Below are 20,639 nucleotides of genomic sequence, written 5' to 3'. Positions count from 1 at the left end.
ATATTAAATATAATAATAATAATAAATATGTGATTAATAATATTAATAATAATGAGTATATTAATAAAATAATAAATATAATATTATAACTTATTAATATAATAATATTAAATATAATAATAATATTAAATATGTTACCAATAATATTAATAATAATAAATATATTAATAAAATAATATATAATATAATAATAATAATGATGATGATAATAATAATAATAATAATAATAATAATAATAATAAGTATAATAAATATAAATATAATAATATGAACAATACGAATTAATTATTAATAAATATAATAATAATAATAATAATAACAATAGTAAATACATTATAAAAAATAATAATAATGATATCAATAAGAATAATAATAGTAATGTTGAAATAAATCGAATCGAATCGAATGAATCGAATCGATTCAATCAATCAATCAATCTGAATCGAATGAATGGAGTGAATCGAATCGAATCGAATCGAATGGAGTGAATCGAATCGAATCGAACTTATTAGAACTGAAATTAAGTCCAAAAGAACAGGGCCTAAGAAGGAGATGAGTCAAATTAGGAAAACTAGGAATTTTTTATTATTTTCCAAAAATTAAGGTTTTTCTTTCCTTGGTTGAGAGCTGGACTTTCCTGCGTTGGACTTTGAGCATTACTAATTTTTTTTTTCCATAATGGGCCCTTCCCAACCATGGGCCCTTGTCGAAAACCCCATCAAACAGGCCTCAGGGCCGACCCTGAGAATTAGGGAAATTCAACTTACAGTCAGACTTAATAGAGGAAACGACTTCATCGATGAGACGAACTTTCTCAATATCTTCGACATCAGGATGCGTGAGGAGGAAGATCTTGTGGGATAGTACAAGGTGAGCGTCTGATTAGTGAGGTTCTAGAACATGGAGCTCAAGTTATTGCGTTTAAGGTACAAAATCTGATTTTGTATGCGGGTTTGCGATAGTTGAGCTCGAAATAAGTGCTCGAATATAAGCAAAACACATTCGAGGCGTGAGGGTATGGAGGTTGATGACAGAGTTTGTGCTCGAGCTGTGCGCGGGTGTGTAGAGATATTCAACTCGCATGGCATGTGCGTAACCCATCACTTACCCTTATAAGTTTAGTATTTATTTTGTTAATATAATTAGTAGGTTGATGACAGAGTTTGTTACTATATAAGTTTTATAATTTTCAATTGTGAGACCTACCTTCCCCTTGGAATATATGTTACACTCCAATGTACTCAATTGAATTAATTGAATTATGTATGTATGGTTGTAGATCGTCTTTTTGGCTTTCTTTTTACTTTTCAAGTATTGTTTTAATCTTATTATCCCATCTTAACTTCCTACTTTCATTTAATTTGGTATATTCTCACTTCATGCGTCTAAGTTGTTGTTAGCCATATTTTATTTAATCAAAACAAATTATATTTGATTAAGATAATAAAATTATTACATCGGTTACAAACACCACAAACAATTGCAATATCGTATGCTAATATACGATTTAAAAAGTTGAAAGTCATATTTAGTTACAAATTAAAACGACCACTATCCGTCTTAAACTAAAGACACGTCAAATAATAAAAGTTTTGTCTTTATTACCATCATATAATAGTATTTAAACCGTTTAAGATTTAAGAGACGGATACTCCGTCTTATACTTACATACTGAAATTAAATATTTTTATTATGAATACTTTTATTTTTAAGACCTGCACGTTATTTTATTTCCTCTGTTTAAAATTAAATATTTTTGATGTCTATAAAGTGATTTCTTGATACAGGGGTATATTTTCACAAATTTTGTTGATAATAATATAGTTGGTATCTTTAAATTTTTATGGCATGTTAATAATTATAATTAAACCAAAATATACAATAATAACACTATCGTCCAATTGATAAATCAAGACAATACAGGCAAAAAAAAAACGCATGAACTTCAAGGCTAAATAAAATTAGATTTAATATGTATTTTAGGTACAATGTGGACTCTATCTATATATAAAGAGGATAATTATTGCTAATGCAATTATTAATTATCTGGATTAAATTAGTTTTGATAAGATAATTATTTAAATTAAAACTTATAAAATTTAAATTTAAATTTAAATATTTTTTTTTAAAATAAAGAGGTTGATAAATTAAATTTGACTCCAACAATAATTTCACATTTCTGTTTATGTCATCCACAATACCTTACCTTTTTAGTTAATATTGAGAGGTGAACCAATATTATAACCCGTGCAACGCACGGGCACAAAATCTAGTTAATTAATAAAATGAGCTTTTTTGTGTGTTCTGAATAGCAATGGGATGGATGTTGAGTATACGGGTGATCGAATTACCTATAAGGTGATTGGTGGGATTATCGATCTTTATATCTTTGGTGGGCCCACGCCCGTGAAGGTTATGGATCAGTATACCAAGCTTATCGGTCGCCCTGCTTCCATGCCATATTGGTCTTTTGGTAACCTTTCTTGCTCTTTCTTGTTCTTCGTTGAACCTTATTTAAGCTCGAAAAGTAATCACCTTTGGCCCATTAAAATTATCCGAAATGACTTGAAATGACCATTTTAACCGAAATTTTAATAATTATCATTTGATGTATGATACTTGGATTTATAGGTTTTCATCAATGTCGATATGGATATAAGAATGTGAGCGAGCTTGAGTACGTCGTAGACAACTACGCAAAAGCGAAAATCCCATTGGACGTAATGTGGACCGATATTGATTACATGGATGCCTATAAAGACTTCACTTTGGATCCTGTTAACTTCCCTCTTGACAAGATGCAACAATTTGTTAATAATCTTCACAACAATGGCCAACGATATGTGCCCATTGTCGATCCTGGTAATTAAGTTGTCACATGCTTCAGTTTTTCGAACCTGACTCGTTTGATAGGTCTAATCATGATTTAATTCATCTTAATAGGTATCAGTACAAACAGTTCATATGATACATTCAGTAGGGGAATAAAAGATGACATCTTTATTAAAAACCAGAACGGTTCGGAATACTTAGGTTCTGTTTGGCCAGGACCGGTTTATTTCCCTGACTTCCTGAACCCTGCAGCTCAAAATTACTGGACCGATGAAATAAAACGATTTCGAGACGATCTCAAGTTCGATGGACTATGGATCGACATGAATGAAGCAGCCAACTTTATAACTTCACAACCTCTACCAAACTCCACACTTGATGACCCGCCTTATAAAATCAATGACGGCGGAGGTCGTCAGCGGATATTAAGTAGGACTATTCCGGGATCCGCTTTGCATTACGGTAATGTGACCGAATACAATGTACATAACTTGTTTGGACACCTAGAAGCTCGAGCGACTCACGAAGCTCTTGTTAATGTCACCAATAAGAGGCCGTTTGTGCTTTCGAGGTCGACATTTGTGGGTAAACCGGTTTTGTCACTATTCTCTAATTATATCTTCGCCCCTATAGTGATACTATATTTCCAACAATTGAGAAACGAAATTTTGTCACTATTATTGTTGTTGTGATCTCGTCATTGAGAATCATTTGATTGGAGAAAATATTTATTTTCGTCTAGAAGATTCAGCTCGTAGAGAGTGAGATAGTACGTTGGTATTTTAGCCATAACTCGGTCTCTAGACCTTTGTTTGAGGCGTGTAATATGGCGTTGAAAAGCGAAGAAGAAGGGCTACAACTTTGTAGTTGAAGCCGTCAGCAGATTCTGTCATTTAGCTTCCTTAAAATGGGCAGCAATGTCCTGGTAGTGTGCTGGAAAGTTTATGAAGATTCATAAAAGAATGGTATTATCTATAATTTTATTGCTCAATTCATTCTTGTGATTAAGGTATGTTCCCGTGAATCTCCTTTACGAATATTTATGATGATAAATATGAAGGTTTGGTCAAACTATATATGCCTTAATCGTTCATATGTTTAAGCTACTGATTTATTTGGTAATGTCTATAATCTTGGTAAAATTACTTGATAATTGATTTCGAGATTATGTGAATGAAATTGTTCCAAGATTTGAATGACAAGTAGCTAGAATGATTGAGTGACCAAGATATTGTTATGTGTACAATATGTTTATCAAGCAAAATATTTCACACATTTGGATTGGTTATTTAGTTTTGATTATGAGATAAACTAAAATTGATATTTGAGTTATGAACCAAATGTGGGGATTATATATTTTGTTTTAAATTGATTTAGTATCTTGGACATGTGTGACAAAAAAATTTTTGGAGAATATTATTTGTCAATGATTATGTGATATCTAAAAATTGAGATGATGAATGAATGAATAATGTGTATATTTTGTTTGAACGATTATATTTGTCACTAATTTGTGGGGAGACAACATGTGGGGGAAGACGTTCAACTTATTTGATAAAATTATTCATCAAGTTTAGAGTTGATATCTTATAATTTGTGAAGAGTATGTAAATCTTTGACTGTGGGGGTGTACAGAAAATGATGATCATATGTTTTATACGTGACTAATTAAACCAAATGTAGAAGTCTTAATTTGTTGGCTAATGGCTATGTCAATAAACAATGGTTGCGTAAGATCCAATTATTTATATACTTGGCTTACACCACACTATATTAGATTATGATTGATTTTATGTTTGTAAGAAGTCAAATTCTTTTTGTAAAATATTGTGGTTTTGCAAAGAGTAAATATAAGTGAAACAATCATCGAGATTCGTTATATTCTAATATAAGAATGATGATGTATATAGAGCTTTTAGTAAATAATATGATTTTGGGTAAATCACAAACACTACGTGTATGCTTTATTCTATGTCAACTAGGTTTAAACCTGTGAAAATTCACGGGCTTGCATTAAAATATTTAATATAAAAGATTGTTATTTCATTATTAATATTCATAAAAACTAATATTTTGAGATTGAAATTATTTTTTCAGCGTGTTCGTGACCCTCAGAATATGTCAGGCTTTAAATATTTTTCATTGTTTTAATGTACTCGATCACCTTATACACATTTATTATGATTTCTTATTTGTTCTTAATGACATATAAAAAAAATTATCTGGTATAAGTGAAATGATCATGGCATCAAGAAAATTTTCACTTATGTATATTCTCGAATTTTTACTCACAAAGTTTCTTATGTGTATAAGTCTATTATGTTTTTGTACGCCTTAAACAATGAGACCGCTCATTTATTAAGACAATAGATGTTAATGTTAATTATAATATTCTTATTGGTTAAAGTGTATGATAACGTCATATTCCGGGTACACCTAAGAATTTTTCTTTTATTGTGAATGCTTACCCAATTCACCAATTAATCTCTTTTATCGCAACTTACCGATTGTTCACTTTATCTATTTATAAATATTCTAATATATTAACTTTATCCGTCTCAAATATATAAGAACCCAATAAGATATTTAGGGATTTTTAATATAAAGTGTTTTGTCACATGTAATTTATATGCGTTACAGTTTTTTCTTTATCTGTGTCCAATAATATACGTTGAGTAATGGTATAGGGATCATAAAATAATTATATCTTATACTGTAATATTTTAATGTAGTTGAAATCTTTTAGAAATAGGTTATCTGGTATAAGTGAAATGATCATGGCATCAAGAAAGTTTGTCACTTATGTATATTCTCGATTTTTTACTCACAAAGTTTCTTATGTGTATAAGTCTACTATGTTTTTGTACGCCCTAAACAATGAGACCGCTCATTTACTAAGACAATAGAGGTTAATGTTAATTATAATATTCTTATTGGTTTAAGTGTATGATAACGTCATATTCCGGGTACACCTAAGAATTTTTCTTTTATTGTGAATGCTTACAAAATTCACCAATTAATCTCTTTTATCCCAACTTACCGATTGTTCACTTTATCTATTTATAAATATTCTAATATATTAACTTTATCTGTAGAACGCAATAAGATATTTATGGATTTTTAATATAAAGTGTTTCGTCACATGTAATTTATATGTGTTACAATTTTTTTCCTTTATCTGTATCCAATAATATACGTTGAGGAATGGTATAAGGATCATAAAATAATTATATCTTATAATGTAACATTTTAATGTAGTTGAAATCTTTTTGAAATAAGCTACATCTAGCTAAAATTTTGTCTATTTAAAAAAATACTTCGTATTTTTCAAAATAATTTTGGCTAATTTTCGGAAAATAGAATAATAATTTCGTAAAAGATATTTTGAAAATCAAATGTTAATCCTCTTTTAATTATAACTATAGTCGTAATTTATAAGTCTTATAAATTCAGCTAAAATGTATTTCAAAATAGATTTTAATATATCATAAAAGACATTTATAACGCATTAAAGATCATTGAACATAAGGATTGAATATAATATTTAGTAATATAATTTTTTTTATTAAAGGCAGGTTTCAATTAGTCTTTGTTTTTCCTTATTTAGTTGTGCTTTATTTGACTGCCACATCAACTCTAGATGAAAAACTATGATACCACATCAACACATTTGGCTATTGCATTAAAGAAATATATGATTTATTAGAAAGAGAAAATAATAAAGAAGATTATTTGTTCTTTTAAACGGCATGATAGTGGAGCTCTATATTTAATTAGAACAATGATGCTAATGAGTTACAAGAGAACATGTTTTGACTATAATTGGTCAAGTTACTACGGACGACCCCAGTCCATCGGCAGCAGTCGGTATTGGGTTCCCAGGAAGTGAGCAGTCCACAATAATCGGCTGTGACTCCATGCTTGAATTGGAGGAGGGCATCCCTCTCACTGTTAATACATTGGATGTTATTTGTAATATTAGGACCGAGGGTAGGGTGACATGTACAAGGGGACAGTAAAAGCCATGACAGTAGAATGAGGACAAGCTCAGAGAATGGTTTCATTTTGTGGTTGATGTACAAGTTTTGATTTATCAGCTGCTAGTCTGGAGCAAGGCTATGTAACCACATATAAATTGAAAGTTACATAGACAGGTAAGTAGTATAGGGACAGTATGCTCACGCAATAATACCAACTAGTTTTCATCCCGTGCAAAATTGCACGGGTATGTTTTTAAGAACATTGATATAATAAAATAATTTTTTTAATTAATTTTGCTGAGGTTTTGTTAACGGGCTAGTCTTATGCATACTATATAATATGGTCTTATGTAATAATTTGGGTCGATATTAATTTTTGTAAAGTTTGGCCCAAAATTATACTTTTACTAAGAATTCATACACATATTGGTGAATGTTTTATTGGTGAATCTTTTTTAAGAGATATGTCTTTTTATCCCGTTTTTAATTGGTTTTTCTTTTCTTTTTTTTCAAATTCATTTTTTTCCCCATATTAATTAGAGTTTATTATTATTAGTATTTCATTGTTAGCATTTTCTTAATTTTATTTATAAATAATTGTTGTTTTTAATATCCTGCTATTAATTAAATACAACTTTTTTTTATGCGTTTTTAAGGGTTTTTTTGCCTTTTTTTTGTCGTTAAAATTGTTCTTCATTTTTATTTTCTACATATTATATGAGTATTATAGATGGTGCTTATTATTTTTTGGGATTTAAATAATTAATATTCATGATGAACAATTTTCATAGTTTTATTATTATTTTCTTTTTATTACGAAAAATGTTAATATTAAAATTGGACATATTTAGTAATATATAATGTTTAGTATATTTAATATTGTAAATTGAAAATATACTAATCAACATATTATCAAATCAGCGTATAAACACGGTAAAACACACTGAAATTAATCCAGTTGTAGTACAAAAGGGCCCACCATTACAGCTTTTTTGGAAAAAAAAAATTTGTTAATGATGACGTGGACGCACCAAATTGCTTGAAATGCTTCTGTATTTATATAGATAAGATATGGCAATATGTATAGTCAGTATTACTACTACAATATGCTCACACAATATTATCAATACATCATTGTGTTGATTCAATATAGATTGTATATGGTAATTGTTAGGAAACTGAATTACACGAACCAGAATTGACAATAGTTAACGCACCGAATCGACTCCGCTTTTCTAATAGAATACTCCCTTTTTAGTGCTTGGGTGAAACCGAATTTTCTACTTAGACAAGACGGCGCCCTCTGATTTTTGTGTAGAAAGTTATATCATTGCTTTGATGTAGAAGAAAGTTTGTTTTACTATATAATTTCTTTCTCATCCTTCATCTATTTATATAGAAAAAGAAACAGGGATAAAGGATCAATAAGGGAAAGCATTTCTGAAGAGTTGTAACCCTTCATAAATTCGGATTAAAATTAATTAAATTCCGCGTAATTTTAATTACCCCGTCATAGTTATTCGAACGAAAACTATACCGAATCCCGTAAATAATTATGCAAGCTACACTTCGGACTTCCCGAACTCGCATAATATTATTTAGAAATTACCCATCGACGAACCAACCTTAATTATGCCAAATAAACCGATAATTACTCTTAAATCACCAACAATAATGCTTGTGTAGAATTGTTAAGGTTGAATCTGGATCTACGAAAGCCTAGGAAGGCACGAAAGTAATGTCCTTGTTTATTTCGGTAACAAGAAATTAAAAATTTATTTATAGCTTCTACTTTTTCTATTTTCACCTTTGTAAAGCTTTCTTTAAATTATTTCAAAATCCACGTTATCTACACATTTTCGTTTAATTCTCAGCAAAAAAAACCTGTTTTACCAAGAAATAAGAATGCGATTTTATTGTGAGACTAAAATACGGAGTACAAATTAAAGTAAAAATGTTCCACAAATAATAAAATAGATATGAATCATAAAATGAATATGGCTATAAATAAGAATGCGATTTTATTGACGAAAAATGTTGCGAAAATAAAAAAGTAACTTTGGCCACGACTAACGATGAAAACGTCAAAGAAAATACAAAGGGTAATACCAAAGTTAGGACCCGAAGTAGTTGGCCAACATATACATATGTCATATGTGGGTTCCATAAACATCTTCCATGAACGCCGACTTGGACTATCCAAGTCAACGTCTAATGACTTTGAATATTCAAAGTCCACCACTTAACCATCACGTTTAAAACCAACGACTTAAAGAGATAAAAACTCTCTCAAAAGATAATTTCTCATAATTAGTGACTCTGGGCTGGTCATTAGTGCGGATCGGCCTTGCTAATCCGGACCCGGCCCGCCTATGACCCGTGTATGAACCCGGCCCGCCTAACATGTGCATGGACCCGGCCCGACCTGCCTTATATCCGGGCCAGTTCGGGTCCCTCAAAGCAAAGCCCGACCCATCCCAACCCGGACCTGACCTAGGCCCATACTAAAACCCGCCATAAACCCGTCTCATGGGTCTCCTTTGACCCAGCCCGACCCGATCCAACCCACCCTCAATCTCGGGCCGGTTCCGGGCCTCCCAAGCCAAACCCAACCCGACCCCAGACCCGGCCCGGACGACCCGCATCGTTGACCATCCCTAGTTAGTGTTAAAAATCTACATGTATAATTTGTGTTGAAACTTTACTTTTCAGACCTTGATGGCTCTTTCGGAACAAAATATGTTCTGTTTACGAACACTAAGTTGTGGCTTTTTTTTTTTTCGAAACGATAATTGTGAGATAAACTTTACGTATTTGTAAGTTTTTCGGAACTATAATTGTGAGATAAAGTTTACGTATTTGTAAGTTGTAACGAGCTCTGTTCCTTAAGCTAATGAAAACTAAATCGTAGTAAACAATCAAACATTCGAACGCAAGATGCGAGCACATAACTCGGACTCTTGCGCAAGTTTAAGAAAATATATAATTAACAAAAGTATGTAGCTCATGAGAAATTTAGAAAACCATATACATACATGTTGCTTTTCTCGTCATACCTCTCTGCCGCCGAACAGTGCATTTACTTATCGGAATTCCGGTGCTTACACATCACATGGTAGAGTCACTAGGTGCGTGTGTGTGGAAATACTACTCGCTTTTGTGTGGAAATACTACTCGCTTTATTTAAAATAGGGAGTACACAATTACATATCATTACAATAATGAAACAACTTTGGCTATAATTTCTTTAACTTATTCACATGATCTTGTCTTTGATGTTGTCAAGGAACCGGAAATAGGCATACCTCCAGGATGTTTTGATAACTAAAGTGCCACAAACTCCCCAAAACCCGACAATAAACCCAAGCACCACACTTATGTACAGTCCAAGGAAAAAACCAAAGTCGTCATCCTTGTTTCGCACACTAGTAATATCTCCCTTGGGTACATAGGAAGGCGCTTGATCTTTTGAACAACTTGGGAGTGGCGCGCCACAAAGCCCCGCGTTTCCGGCATATGATGACGCATCAAAGCTCTGCAACTGAGTGCTAACTGGAATTTCCCCGGATAAGTTATTGTTGGATACATTCATGATCCCGAGAGTAGTCACATTGGCAAGGCTTGCAGGTTTTTCTCCAGTAAGATTGTTATTTGACAAATCAAGAAGCTCTAAAGCCGTAAGGTTTCCAATTTCAAAGGGAATGTTACCACTCAATTTGTTGTTTGATAAATCCAAGGATTCGATTCCATTAAGAGTTGATATTCCATACGGAATTTCCCCACTCAACTTGTTACTCGAAAGATCAATATATTTAACAAACCAAATCGTTTCTTTGACTTTTTGCTCCACTTTTTTCCATGAAATAGTCGTTGTTCCATCCATGATTCCTAAATTGCTCCCCGGACAGGGAAGTACTGTTAAACCAGGTTTGCAGGGCACCCTAACTTGATTTTCTATCACCTTCATCGCCAAAAAATTACCAAAGCAATTGGGAATTATACCTGAGAGGTGATTAATTCCAAGGTCTAATATTTGGAGAGAGTTGAGTTTGCACATACTTTCAGGTATTTCTCCCAAAAAATTGTTTTTTCGGAGGATAAGAGCACTTACAACTTGAGAAGCATCACCAATCCATGGAGGTATGTTCCCACTAAGTAAATTGTCTCCTATATTTAGCATAACCAAGGTCGTACAATTCTTAAATGCAGACGGAAACGGTCCTGAAAAGCTATTGTTATGCAGGTCAAGGTACTGAAGATAGCGCAAGCTACCAATGGAGTTGGGAATACGTCCCCATAATTCATTATTTTCCAAGTATAGGTTTTTTAGGGTACTAAAATTCATCCAACAATTTGGAAGCTCCTCAGAAAATAAGTTATTTGACAAGGCAAGCTCAAATAAATTATTTTCGATTTTGGGACATAAGATATTATAGCAGCCAGAAAACCTATTATCATTAAGGTATAAAGATCCTGTGTTTGCAAACCCTGATGGTATAACACCTTCAAACAGATTTGAACTCAAGTCTATTATTGAAAAAGGATTTGAGAAATTTGTTTGTAAGTTCAGATTTGGGAGAATCCCATAAAATTGATTGGAAGACATATTCAAGTATTGAAGATTGGATGAGAACGAGTTCCGGAAGGATATAGGAATAGTGTCAAAAATGGCTGTATTTGAGACATCAAAGTATGAGAAATTTGTTTGTAACTGCAGCCACTTTGGAAATCGCGGTCCTAACTTGCAGGATCTTAGTCCTATTATATCTAGCTGAAATGGAGGAATCCAATCCGCAGTCATGTTTATTACCAATCTCAAGTTATCAGACAAATCTAGTTTGCGTAATCTTAAAAGTTTATCAAAGTGAGCATCGGTAAGAGTACCTTCCAAAGAGTTGGAGGAAACATCCAATATTTCAAGCTTAGTAAGTTGTCCTATACCTTGACTAATTTTGCCTGTAAGATTGTTATCCGCAAGGTGTAATTCCCTCAACGAGGAAAATGAGCTAATACTGTAAGGAATTGCACCCCGAAAACTATTTCGGCTCAGTTCTAATATTATTAGTTTCTTGTTGCCACAATTAACAAAAGATTGGATAACATCTCCTAGCTCATCATTGAAGTTATTACCGCGCAAGTAGAGTTGTTCCAAGTTGGATAACTCACCAGTGATTTTATTAATACTCCCTTCAAATCCATTTCTAGAAAGGGAGAGATACGAAAGGGAGTGTAAATTCCGGAACTCGCTTGGGATGGGAACATGAAATTGATTCCAAGAAAGATCAAGATATTCAAGTTGTGTAGTGATACTAGGCAACTCGAATAACCACTGAAATATTGAGCTGTCATTGAAGAAATTTTTAGAAAGATCGATGAAATGGAGAGTGGTCGATGAATTAACATATGTAAGTGATGATGGAATATCGGGAGAAAGTTGACAAGAATCCATACATAGAACATTTAAGGATTTTAAATTGCTAACAATAGTCATCCAATTCCTGACTAAAGTAAGATTCGTACTACTTAAATCAAGATATCTCAACAAATTTAGGCGAGAAATCCACATTAAACTTTTTTGCTCGTCACGAAAAGAATTAGTTAGATCTAAAGTTGCTAATTTAGAAAGATTGCACAAATGATAAGGTATTTCAAATGTGTCAAATGTGTTAACTCACCTAGGAAAGGACTCACTGCACCTTCTAGACATGGATAGACGACACCATATGAAGACTCCCCTACTAAGCTGAGCTTGACGACATGACCGGTTAGGTTACTACAGAGCACCCCAAACCATTGGCAGCAGTCAGTGTGGGCTTCCCAAGAATCGAGCAGCCCGCAATAATCGTCTGTGATACCATGTTTGAAATGGAGCAGGGCTTCCCTCTCCCTGTTAATACATTGGATGTTATTTGTACGGTTATGACCGAGGTTAGGGTGACTAATACAATGGGACAGTAGTACATTGTATGTAAGTACAAAGAGGACAAGGTGATAGAATGCTTTCATTTTGTGGTGGATGAATTACTTGAATAATTAATGAGTTTTGATTTTGTAATCTCCTAGGCTGCATTAGGGATATATATATATATATATATGTAGAGTGAAGACTAGTGTACTGTGGTCCACAATAATGCATCTATTGACTTTTATAATTGCACAAAGAAGCGACGTGTATCTATTGAATTTTCACAAATTCTTATTTAAGACCGCCATTATCCGTCTTAAGCTTAAGACGGGCCAAATATATACCAAATCACCCTACTTGGTGCTAATAAAGACAAAACTTTTGGTATTTTCTAGGCAACAAGTGGGTTATTTGGTATGTATTTGATCCGTCTTAAACTTAAGACAGATAGTACCGTCTTAAACTTAAGACGGATAGTACCCTCTTAAGCAAGACTTGCTGTTGAATTTTATAGATGGACTTGAACAATCGGCTGAAGGCCAGGCCCCCTTCTGACATAACTAAGATCCCCTTGTTACCCCGCCCATTTGCGGAAGCCAATTTAAGACAGTACGACAGTACATAACAAGTTTATAACCCGTGCATTATATGCACGATACTTAAAGTTTAATTTTTTTTTTATTAAATTACTTATATAATATTGGTACCTTATAGTTATTTACATTTCTCATCATTGTATTTTGTTTTTATCAATAAAAGTTATAACTAAAAAAATAAAAGCTATAACTAAAAATTTATTAAGAGAATTGAGTAATGAGTTAAAATGTATTTTAATGAAAATAATTTTATAGCATAAAGCTATTGAGTTTTAATTTTTTTTGTCACGAAGGTAATAACAACGATTTCTAGTTTTGGTTTTATACGGAATATGGGTTAACTCATCATCTAATAATAACATCAGATTTAGCAATTTATAGTTTTATATCAATTTTATTTTATTTTTGTTAAAATATTATAGCTTAGAGTTTAGTAAAAATAATATAATTTTATGAAAAGATTAATTTTAATGAAAATAAATAGATGAATTAATTGTAATTATTTGTTTCCTTATTTAGTGAAGGGATATAATTATCATTAGTTTCCTTTTTTGAGAATATGCATTTTGGCGGGAAAATGATAGAGATCACCTATTCATTTAGTAAATAGGGAATGTTGTAGTCAATGTGTAAATGTAATACTAGTGTGTCTTAAACGGAAATAAAATTTGGGTAAATACGAAGTACAAAATAAAATCTACACAAAGTGATCGACCAGTGTGTCTTTTACATATTAAGTTATACTCTCTCCAATCCAATCCAAGCTACTCACTCACTTTTTAAACTCAACCTTGTTAAATTTTGACATCGATTATATTTAATCAACATTTTAAAATTTATACGTAAAATTGACATATTTACGTTTGTTATAAAAAGAGGTTTCGAAAAATTATAATTTCGACACAAAATAATAATATATAAATGAAGAAAAACGTGGTCAAAGTGTCATCTCGTAGACCGTGAAAAGTCAAATAAGTAATTTGGATTGAATTGGTGGGATTATATATTTGAAAATGTATCAGTTTTTGGATTGTTGTACTGGGTCCTCCAAGTTTTGGAGTGAAGTACACAATGTTGACCCTTATTGTCTTGTTGACAATGGCTATGTGAAAGCCACTAAATGCTTGAGGAAAATGTTGGCATCAAAGTCTTCATTGATAAGTCGAAATTGGATACATAATCACTCAGCTCATTAAATTAATTCTGTCAGTAGTGAAAAAAATTGTAGTAATATTGGATATATTAATATGATAGTAATTATCACTCATTGGAATAGTCAAAGTAACTATATTAGCAATGAGCGAGAGTAGTGAAAGTAACAGAAATAACAACGGGAGTAGTGAAATTATCAATATTAATGTACAAGTAGTGAAAGTAACAATAATTAGGTAACAATATAATTATGGTGGGGGTAGTGAAAGTAAAAGTAATAGTAACGAATGTAATAAAAGTAACAATACTAAGAATAAAATAAAGTATATACGAACAATTAGCTAAGCAATCGATTTAAGTAAAATATTAATAGCGGGAGTAGTGAATTTGTCTCATAATTTATTTCATTGTAGTTTAAGATATACTCCGTTCATAAAAAAAATATATTAATAATAAATTTATGAGTTATGCAACTTTAGTTTTAGTTAATTAAAAATATATTTTAATGTTAAATAGTGGTTGCCCGGGCGAAGCCGGGCACCCATACTAATAGTATATAAACTATGATTGTAACCCTTGTAAAATCATCAATACAATTAATCTTTTCAAAACATTACAATACACAGTTATGCAGTTCGGTTCATTACTGTAATGCATCCAATGACTACTAAAATTTTATTCTTAATTAGACCTGTACTCGGGCTGGGTTAGTGTAGGGTAATATCCGTATAAAACCCTTAAATTATAGGATTATAACGCAAATTTAATACGTGATTTATTGTCATAAACGAAAAACAATGAAAAACGATAAAGCACAAGAATTAACCTTCGGTCCTAGTGCAATTCGGCAATGAGAGATCAAAGTAGATCTCATCCTAATTGTTGCACCCAAGATCGTCTGAGACTATGCCCTTGTGCTAGAAATGAATTCTCTAATTGCCTTGCAATATTGAGAGAATTTGTGTGAGTTTTTCTTAGATGTGAGATCTGAATTTTTGAGAGGAAATGTTTCTCAAAAACCCTAATTTTTGTTGTAGAATGAATTAGGTTAGAAAGGAGAAGAAACTCTCCTTTTGTTCTACCCATTCGGTCCGTGGGTTTCATTAGGGAGGGGGTGGGCTTTCCACTTCCTCCTTATTAAACTCGTGATCCGACTTGAATTGCTAAAACGTATACGACGGGTTTTTAATTATAAATTGTCATCGGTTATCGGTAATTAAAACATTAACTAATAACACGGATTAGTTGAAATGTTAATACATGTCCGACAAAGAAAATATTGTATAATTAATTTATTCAATATACATTAATCAAATATAAATCGTTTATATTCAATTTACGAATTAATTGCTTAATTCGCCTTAGCCGTTATTATTTAATCCGTATTAAATAAAATATCTCAACATCACATTTTGACTAATTATTAGTCAAATAACTCGGACTAACTGCTTAGTCAATTTTCTGGCATCAACATGACTGTATTTTCATACCGTCACATCTCTCAAACGTATCCTATAGGTGTGACTTTTAGGGACCAGTTGATCACCGCCATCTGTATGACAATAACGTCAAACTTATCTAGCAAGCCAACCGTTATTGATAAACGTGGACCAACTGATTATAATACAAAAGTATACCCTTTGATCCTTTTAGAGATTTATAAGTCCTTGCACTAACTGTAAAGGACACCAGCCCCAACAAGCTCCCACTTGTCCGTACAAGTGTATGTGCAATGACGTTATCCGCACTAACTGGAGGACACAGCTCCAACAAACTCCCACTTGTCCGTACAAGTGTATGTGCGATAACCGATTCTCATATTCATTTAAAATTTTCTCCCACTCAATGTAAAACAATTTGCAGATCTGGATCCGCAAAGGTCGTATTTTACAATCGATCTGTATCTAGAGTGGTTTCCCCGACTAGAGAGTAACTTAACTGATAAAACGAATTCGTATTCGAGCATGGCCATGCATTTCGATTCTGACTCCTCGAGTGGCCCCGAGAAATATCGAGTACACGATAAAGGCTGAATATTTCCTTCAACTCGAACTCCTTCCGATCTAAGCACGCATGAAATGATCCGAAACAATCTACTTGGCCCCTGTTACGGATGACCGTGAGAAAGAAACCAAAGTCACCCAAAATCTGTCTTAGTCTCAAGAGACAGTCGATAGTCAAAAGAATCGACTCTTAGGATCACCATGGAGGTCCTATCCACGACCTGGCACCGAATGTTATAAAACATTTAGGACTCCACGTTGATGTCACAATTGTGTCCTACGAGATATCCGTATAACCCACTTCTGTGATTGGTCAGTCAACCGGTTGACTTATGGCTCGTTGAACCCACCATCAACCAACATCACAAAATAATTGCCAGAGTTATCAGCTCATGTGGGCAATTAAAGACCATAAATATAATGTTTGTTCAGTTCACTTTGTGGTGTTCAAAATTGTCGTACAAATCCACATGAAAAACAAAATATATAAATATCAAAACGATGATGTTGTATAGAGTACAAAAGGGAATGAATCTAATCCATAAAAGAGTACTACAACTTAGGAACACGTTTAATTCCCATGGAATTAACGTGCCCTTCATGCTTATCTTGTCGTAATGGTTTAGTGAGAGGATCTGCTATGTTATCATCTGTAGCAATCTTTTCTATCACTACTTCCTTTTGCTCCACGTAATCTCGGATTAGATGAGCTTTTCGTTGTACATGTCTAGACTTGTTGCTAGACTTAGGCTCCTTAGCTTGGAAGATGGCACCTCTATTGTCGCAATAGATGGTGATCGGGTCATTCGAACTAGGCACTACGGATAGTCCTTGTAAGAATTGACGCATCCATATCGCTTCCTTTGCGCCTTCGGACGCGGCATAGTACTCGGACCCGATCGTAGAATCTGCTTTGTAACACTTTGTTTGGAACTCTTCCAGTGATCTGCAGCGCCATTAAGAGTAAAAACGAATCCAGATCGAGATTTTGAGTCATCTCGATCCGTTTGGAAGCTAACATCTGCAGAATCGGTTGCGCATAGCTTTTGATCGCCTCCATAAGTCAATGCCCAATCTTTAGTCCTCCGTTTGTACTTAAGAATGTTCTTGTGACCATCCAATATGATTCACCTGGATCTTTGTTGGAATCGACTTGTCATACTCAATGCATATGCCACGTCCGGACGTGTGCATATCATGGCATACATGATTGATCCTATAGCCGAGGCATAAGGAATCCGTGTCATGCGCTCTTTTTCTTCCGGTGTCTCGGTGCCGAGACTTGCTCAAATGCACCCCCGGAGCCATAGGAAGAAACCCTTCTTGGAGTTAGTCATGCTGAATCTCTCTAGGACTTTGTCTATGTAAGACTCCGATCGAGAGATAACATCCGTCGTGATCTATCTCGATAGATACGGATGCCCAGAATTCTTTGTGCCTCACCCAGATCTTTCATCTGGAAATGGTTTTTCAACCATACTTTCACCGAAGTTAAGAGAGGTATGTCATTCCCAATCAGGAGTATGTCATCGACATACAATATTAGGAAGACAATCTTTCTCCCACTCGACTTGATATAAAAACATGGTTCCTCGACCGATCGAGTAAATCCATTTTCTTTAATCACTTGGTCAAAGCGATGATTCCAACTCCGAGATGCTTGCTTAAGTCCATAAATGGAACGCTTAAGCTTGCACACTTTCTTAGGATTTTGTGGATCGATGAAACCTTCGGGTTGTACCATGTACAACTCTTCCTCCAAAAATCCGTTTAAGAAGGCGGTTTTCACATCCATCTGCCAAATTTCATAGTCATGAAAAGCGGCAATCGCTAAGATAATCCGAATGGAACGCAGCATGACTACGGGTGCAAAAATTTCATCGTAGTGCAAACCTGGCACTTGGGTGAAACCTTTAGCAACTAGTCGTGCTTTATAGATATCTTGTTGACCTTCCACAGAATGCTTTATCTTGTAAAGTCATTTGCATTGAAGGGGACGAACCTTAGCAGGTAAGTCAACAAGATCCCATACGTTGTTCTCATACATGGAATCCATCTCGGATTGCATGGCCTCAAGCCATAGCTTTGAATCGGAACTAGTCATGGCACCTTTATAGGTTGCGGGTTCACTAGTCGTTAAGAGTAGAACGTCATCTATGTCATGTTCCTCGACCATACCAATGTATCTGTATGGAGGAATAGAGACTCTTCCCGACCTCCTAGGTTCCTCAGGAATATTAACCGCAGCCGGGATTGAGGGAACTGATTCCTCCAATGGTTGCTCGGTATTTGGTTGGAATCTCCGATGTGTCGAAGGTTCTATCACTCTTTGCATTCTCGAGAAATTCCTTCTCCAAGAATGTCGCACTAGCCGCAACAAAAACACGTTGTTCGGTTGGCGAATAGAAGTAATGACCAAGTGTTCCTTTAGGATAACCTATAAAGTATGTCTTGACCGATCGCGGGCCGAGCTTATCCTCGTGTCTCCACTTGACATAAGCCTCGCAGCCCCAAACCCGTATAAAGGACAAGTTAGGGACCGTTCTCTTCCATAGTTCATATGGAGTCTTGTCAACAGCTTTAGACGGACTTCGGTTAAGTATTAGAGCAGCTGATAGAAGAGCATAACCCCATAATGAGTCAGGCAACACGGTGTGACTCATCATGGATCGAACCATATCAAGTAGAGTTCGATTTCTCCGTTTGGACACACCATTCAACCGAGGTGTTCCGGTGGAGTTAACGTAAGGCAATCCCACAGTCTTTGAGGTGTTGATCAAACTCGTGAGAAAGATACTCGCCACCACGATCTGAACGTAGTGTTTTAATCTTTCTACCCAATAGGTTCTGTACCCTATTCTGGTATTCTTTGAATTTCTCAAAGGATTCACTTTTATGCTTCATTAAGTAGACATAGCCATATCTACTTAAATCGTCCGTGAAAGTGATGAAATACCTATAGCCTTCTCGTGCGGTGATTGACATAGGTCCACATACATCCGTGTGTTTGAGTCCTAATAGGTCAGCAGCGCGCATTCCAACACCTTTGAAGGAAATTCGAGTCATCTTACCGATGAGACATGATTCACACGTGCCAAATGATTGAAAATCAAAGGCCGAGATAGCTCTATTCTTGATGAGCTGTTTTACGCGTTTCTCATTAATGTGTCCCATACGGCAGTGCCATAGATACGTTTGATCTTTGTCACCAACCTTTAACTTTTTATTCATTACGTGTAATATTTCGGTGGTCTGATCTAAAACATAAATTCCGTTCATGGAGACTGCCTTGCCATAAATCATATCGTGTAATGAGAAAATGCAAGTATTATTCTCTATTACAAATGAAAATCCAAGTTTGTCAAGTGCGTAAACCGAAATAATGTTTTTCAAAGATGGTACATAATAGCAGTTATATAAAAATAACTCAAATCCGCTAGGAAGCTGGATCACGTATGTTCCCCTCGAGACGGCAGCCACTCGTGCTCCATTCCCGACACGCAGGTCCACCTCACCCTTTACGAGGGGTTCGATGTTTCGGAGCCCCCGCACATGATTACATGAGATGAGAACCACAACCAAGTATCAAGTACCCAAGTTCCGTAACTTGCATGGTTAATCTCAATCATATGAATAAAAGTAGAAGAGGATGAAGACATACCAACAGGTTTAACGCGACCTGCCTTTAAGTCCTCATGATAAACAGGACATGTACGCCTCCAATGCCCAGTCTTGTGGCAATGATGGCATTCCATGTTTTCATTCTTGCTCTTTGTCGCGCCTGATGAGGTGCTCGACTCACCAGGCCCACTCTTACCTGAACCCGACTTCTTGAACTTCGGTTTACCTCATGTTAGGTTTGCACGAGCTTTGCCCTTACCCTTGCCCTTGTTTGTCACGACGAGAACATCTTGTTTCATGCTCCCACTGAACTTCATGTCCTTCTCGGTCTGTACGAGAAGGGAGTGTAGTTCATGGGGACTTTTCTTCAAATCATTCATATAGTAATTGGCTCTAAAGAGCGCAAAACTATCGTGGAGTGAATGAAGCATGCGGTCAATCACAATGTTCTCGCTGATTTTACAATCAAGCGCCTCCATTCTCTCGACATTCTCAATTATCTTTGAGAATGTGTGGGCTAACCGGTTGGCCCTTTCGGAGTTTCGCATCA

General features: G+C 34.5%; 2 protein-coding genes across 2 annotated transcripts; one reads left to right on the top strand and one right to left on the bottom strand.

Moving 5' to 3' along the window:
• The first annotated feature begins 678 nt into the window (after nucleotides 1–678).
• Nucleotides 679–3,524, top strand: LOC141608698 (alpha-glucosidase-like). The gene is made up of 4 exons (XM_074428042.1): nucleotides 679–863; nucleotides 2,313–2,473; nucleotides 2,632–2,862; nucleotides 2,944–3,524. The coding sequence occupies exons 1-4, from the start codon at nucleotides 679–681 to the stop codon at nucleotides 3,522–3,524; spliced, it is 1,158 nt and encodes a 385-aa protein (XP_074284143.1).
• A 6,544-nt stretch (nucleotides 3,525–10,068) lies between these two features.
• Nucleotides 10,069–12,261, bottom strand: LOC141608697 (receptor-like protein EIX2). The gene has a single exon (XM_074428041.1). The coding sequence runs from the start codon at nucleotides 12,259–12,261 to the stop codon at nucleotides 10,069–10,071; it is 2,193 nt and encodes a 730-aa protein (XP_074284142.1).
• Between the last annotated feature and the right edge of the window lie 8,378 nt (nucleotides 12,262–20,639).

This window comes from Silene latifolia, chromosome 10 (assembly GCF_048544455.1).
Source record: "Silene latifolia isolate original U9 population chromosome 10, ASM4854445v1, whole genome shotgun sequence".
NCBI classification, from domain to species: domain Eukaryota; kingdom Viridiplantae; phylum Streptophyta; class Magnoliopsida; order Caryophyllales; family Caryophyllaceae; genus Silene; species Silene latifolia.
The sequence above is the reverse complement of the archived record's forward strand: the minus strand, read 5'-3'. Positions and strand labels throughout refer to the sequence as shown.

Coding starts and splice junctions, on each gene's coding strand:
- LOC141608698 (XM_074428042.1), top strand. CDS start 679: ATGGGCCCTTCCCAACCATGGGCCCTTGTCGAAAACCCCATCAAACAG. Junction 864..2,312: donor GAGGAAGATCTTGTGGGATA/GTACAAGGTGAG, acceptor TGTTCTGAATAG/CAATGGGATGGATGTTGAGT. Junction 2,863..2,943: donor TGTGCCCATTGTCGATCCTG/GTAATTAAGTTG, acceptor TCATCTTAATAG/GTATCAGTACAAACAGTTCA.
- LOC141608697 (XM_074428041.1), bottom strand. CDS start 12,261: ATGGATTCTTGTCAACTTTCTCCCGATATTCCATCATCACTTACATAT.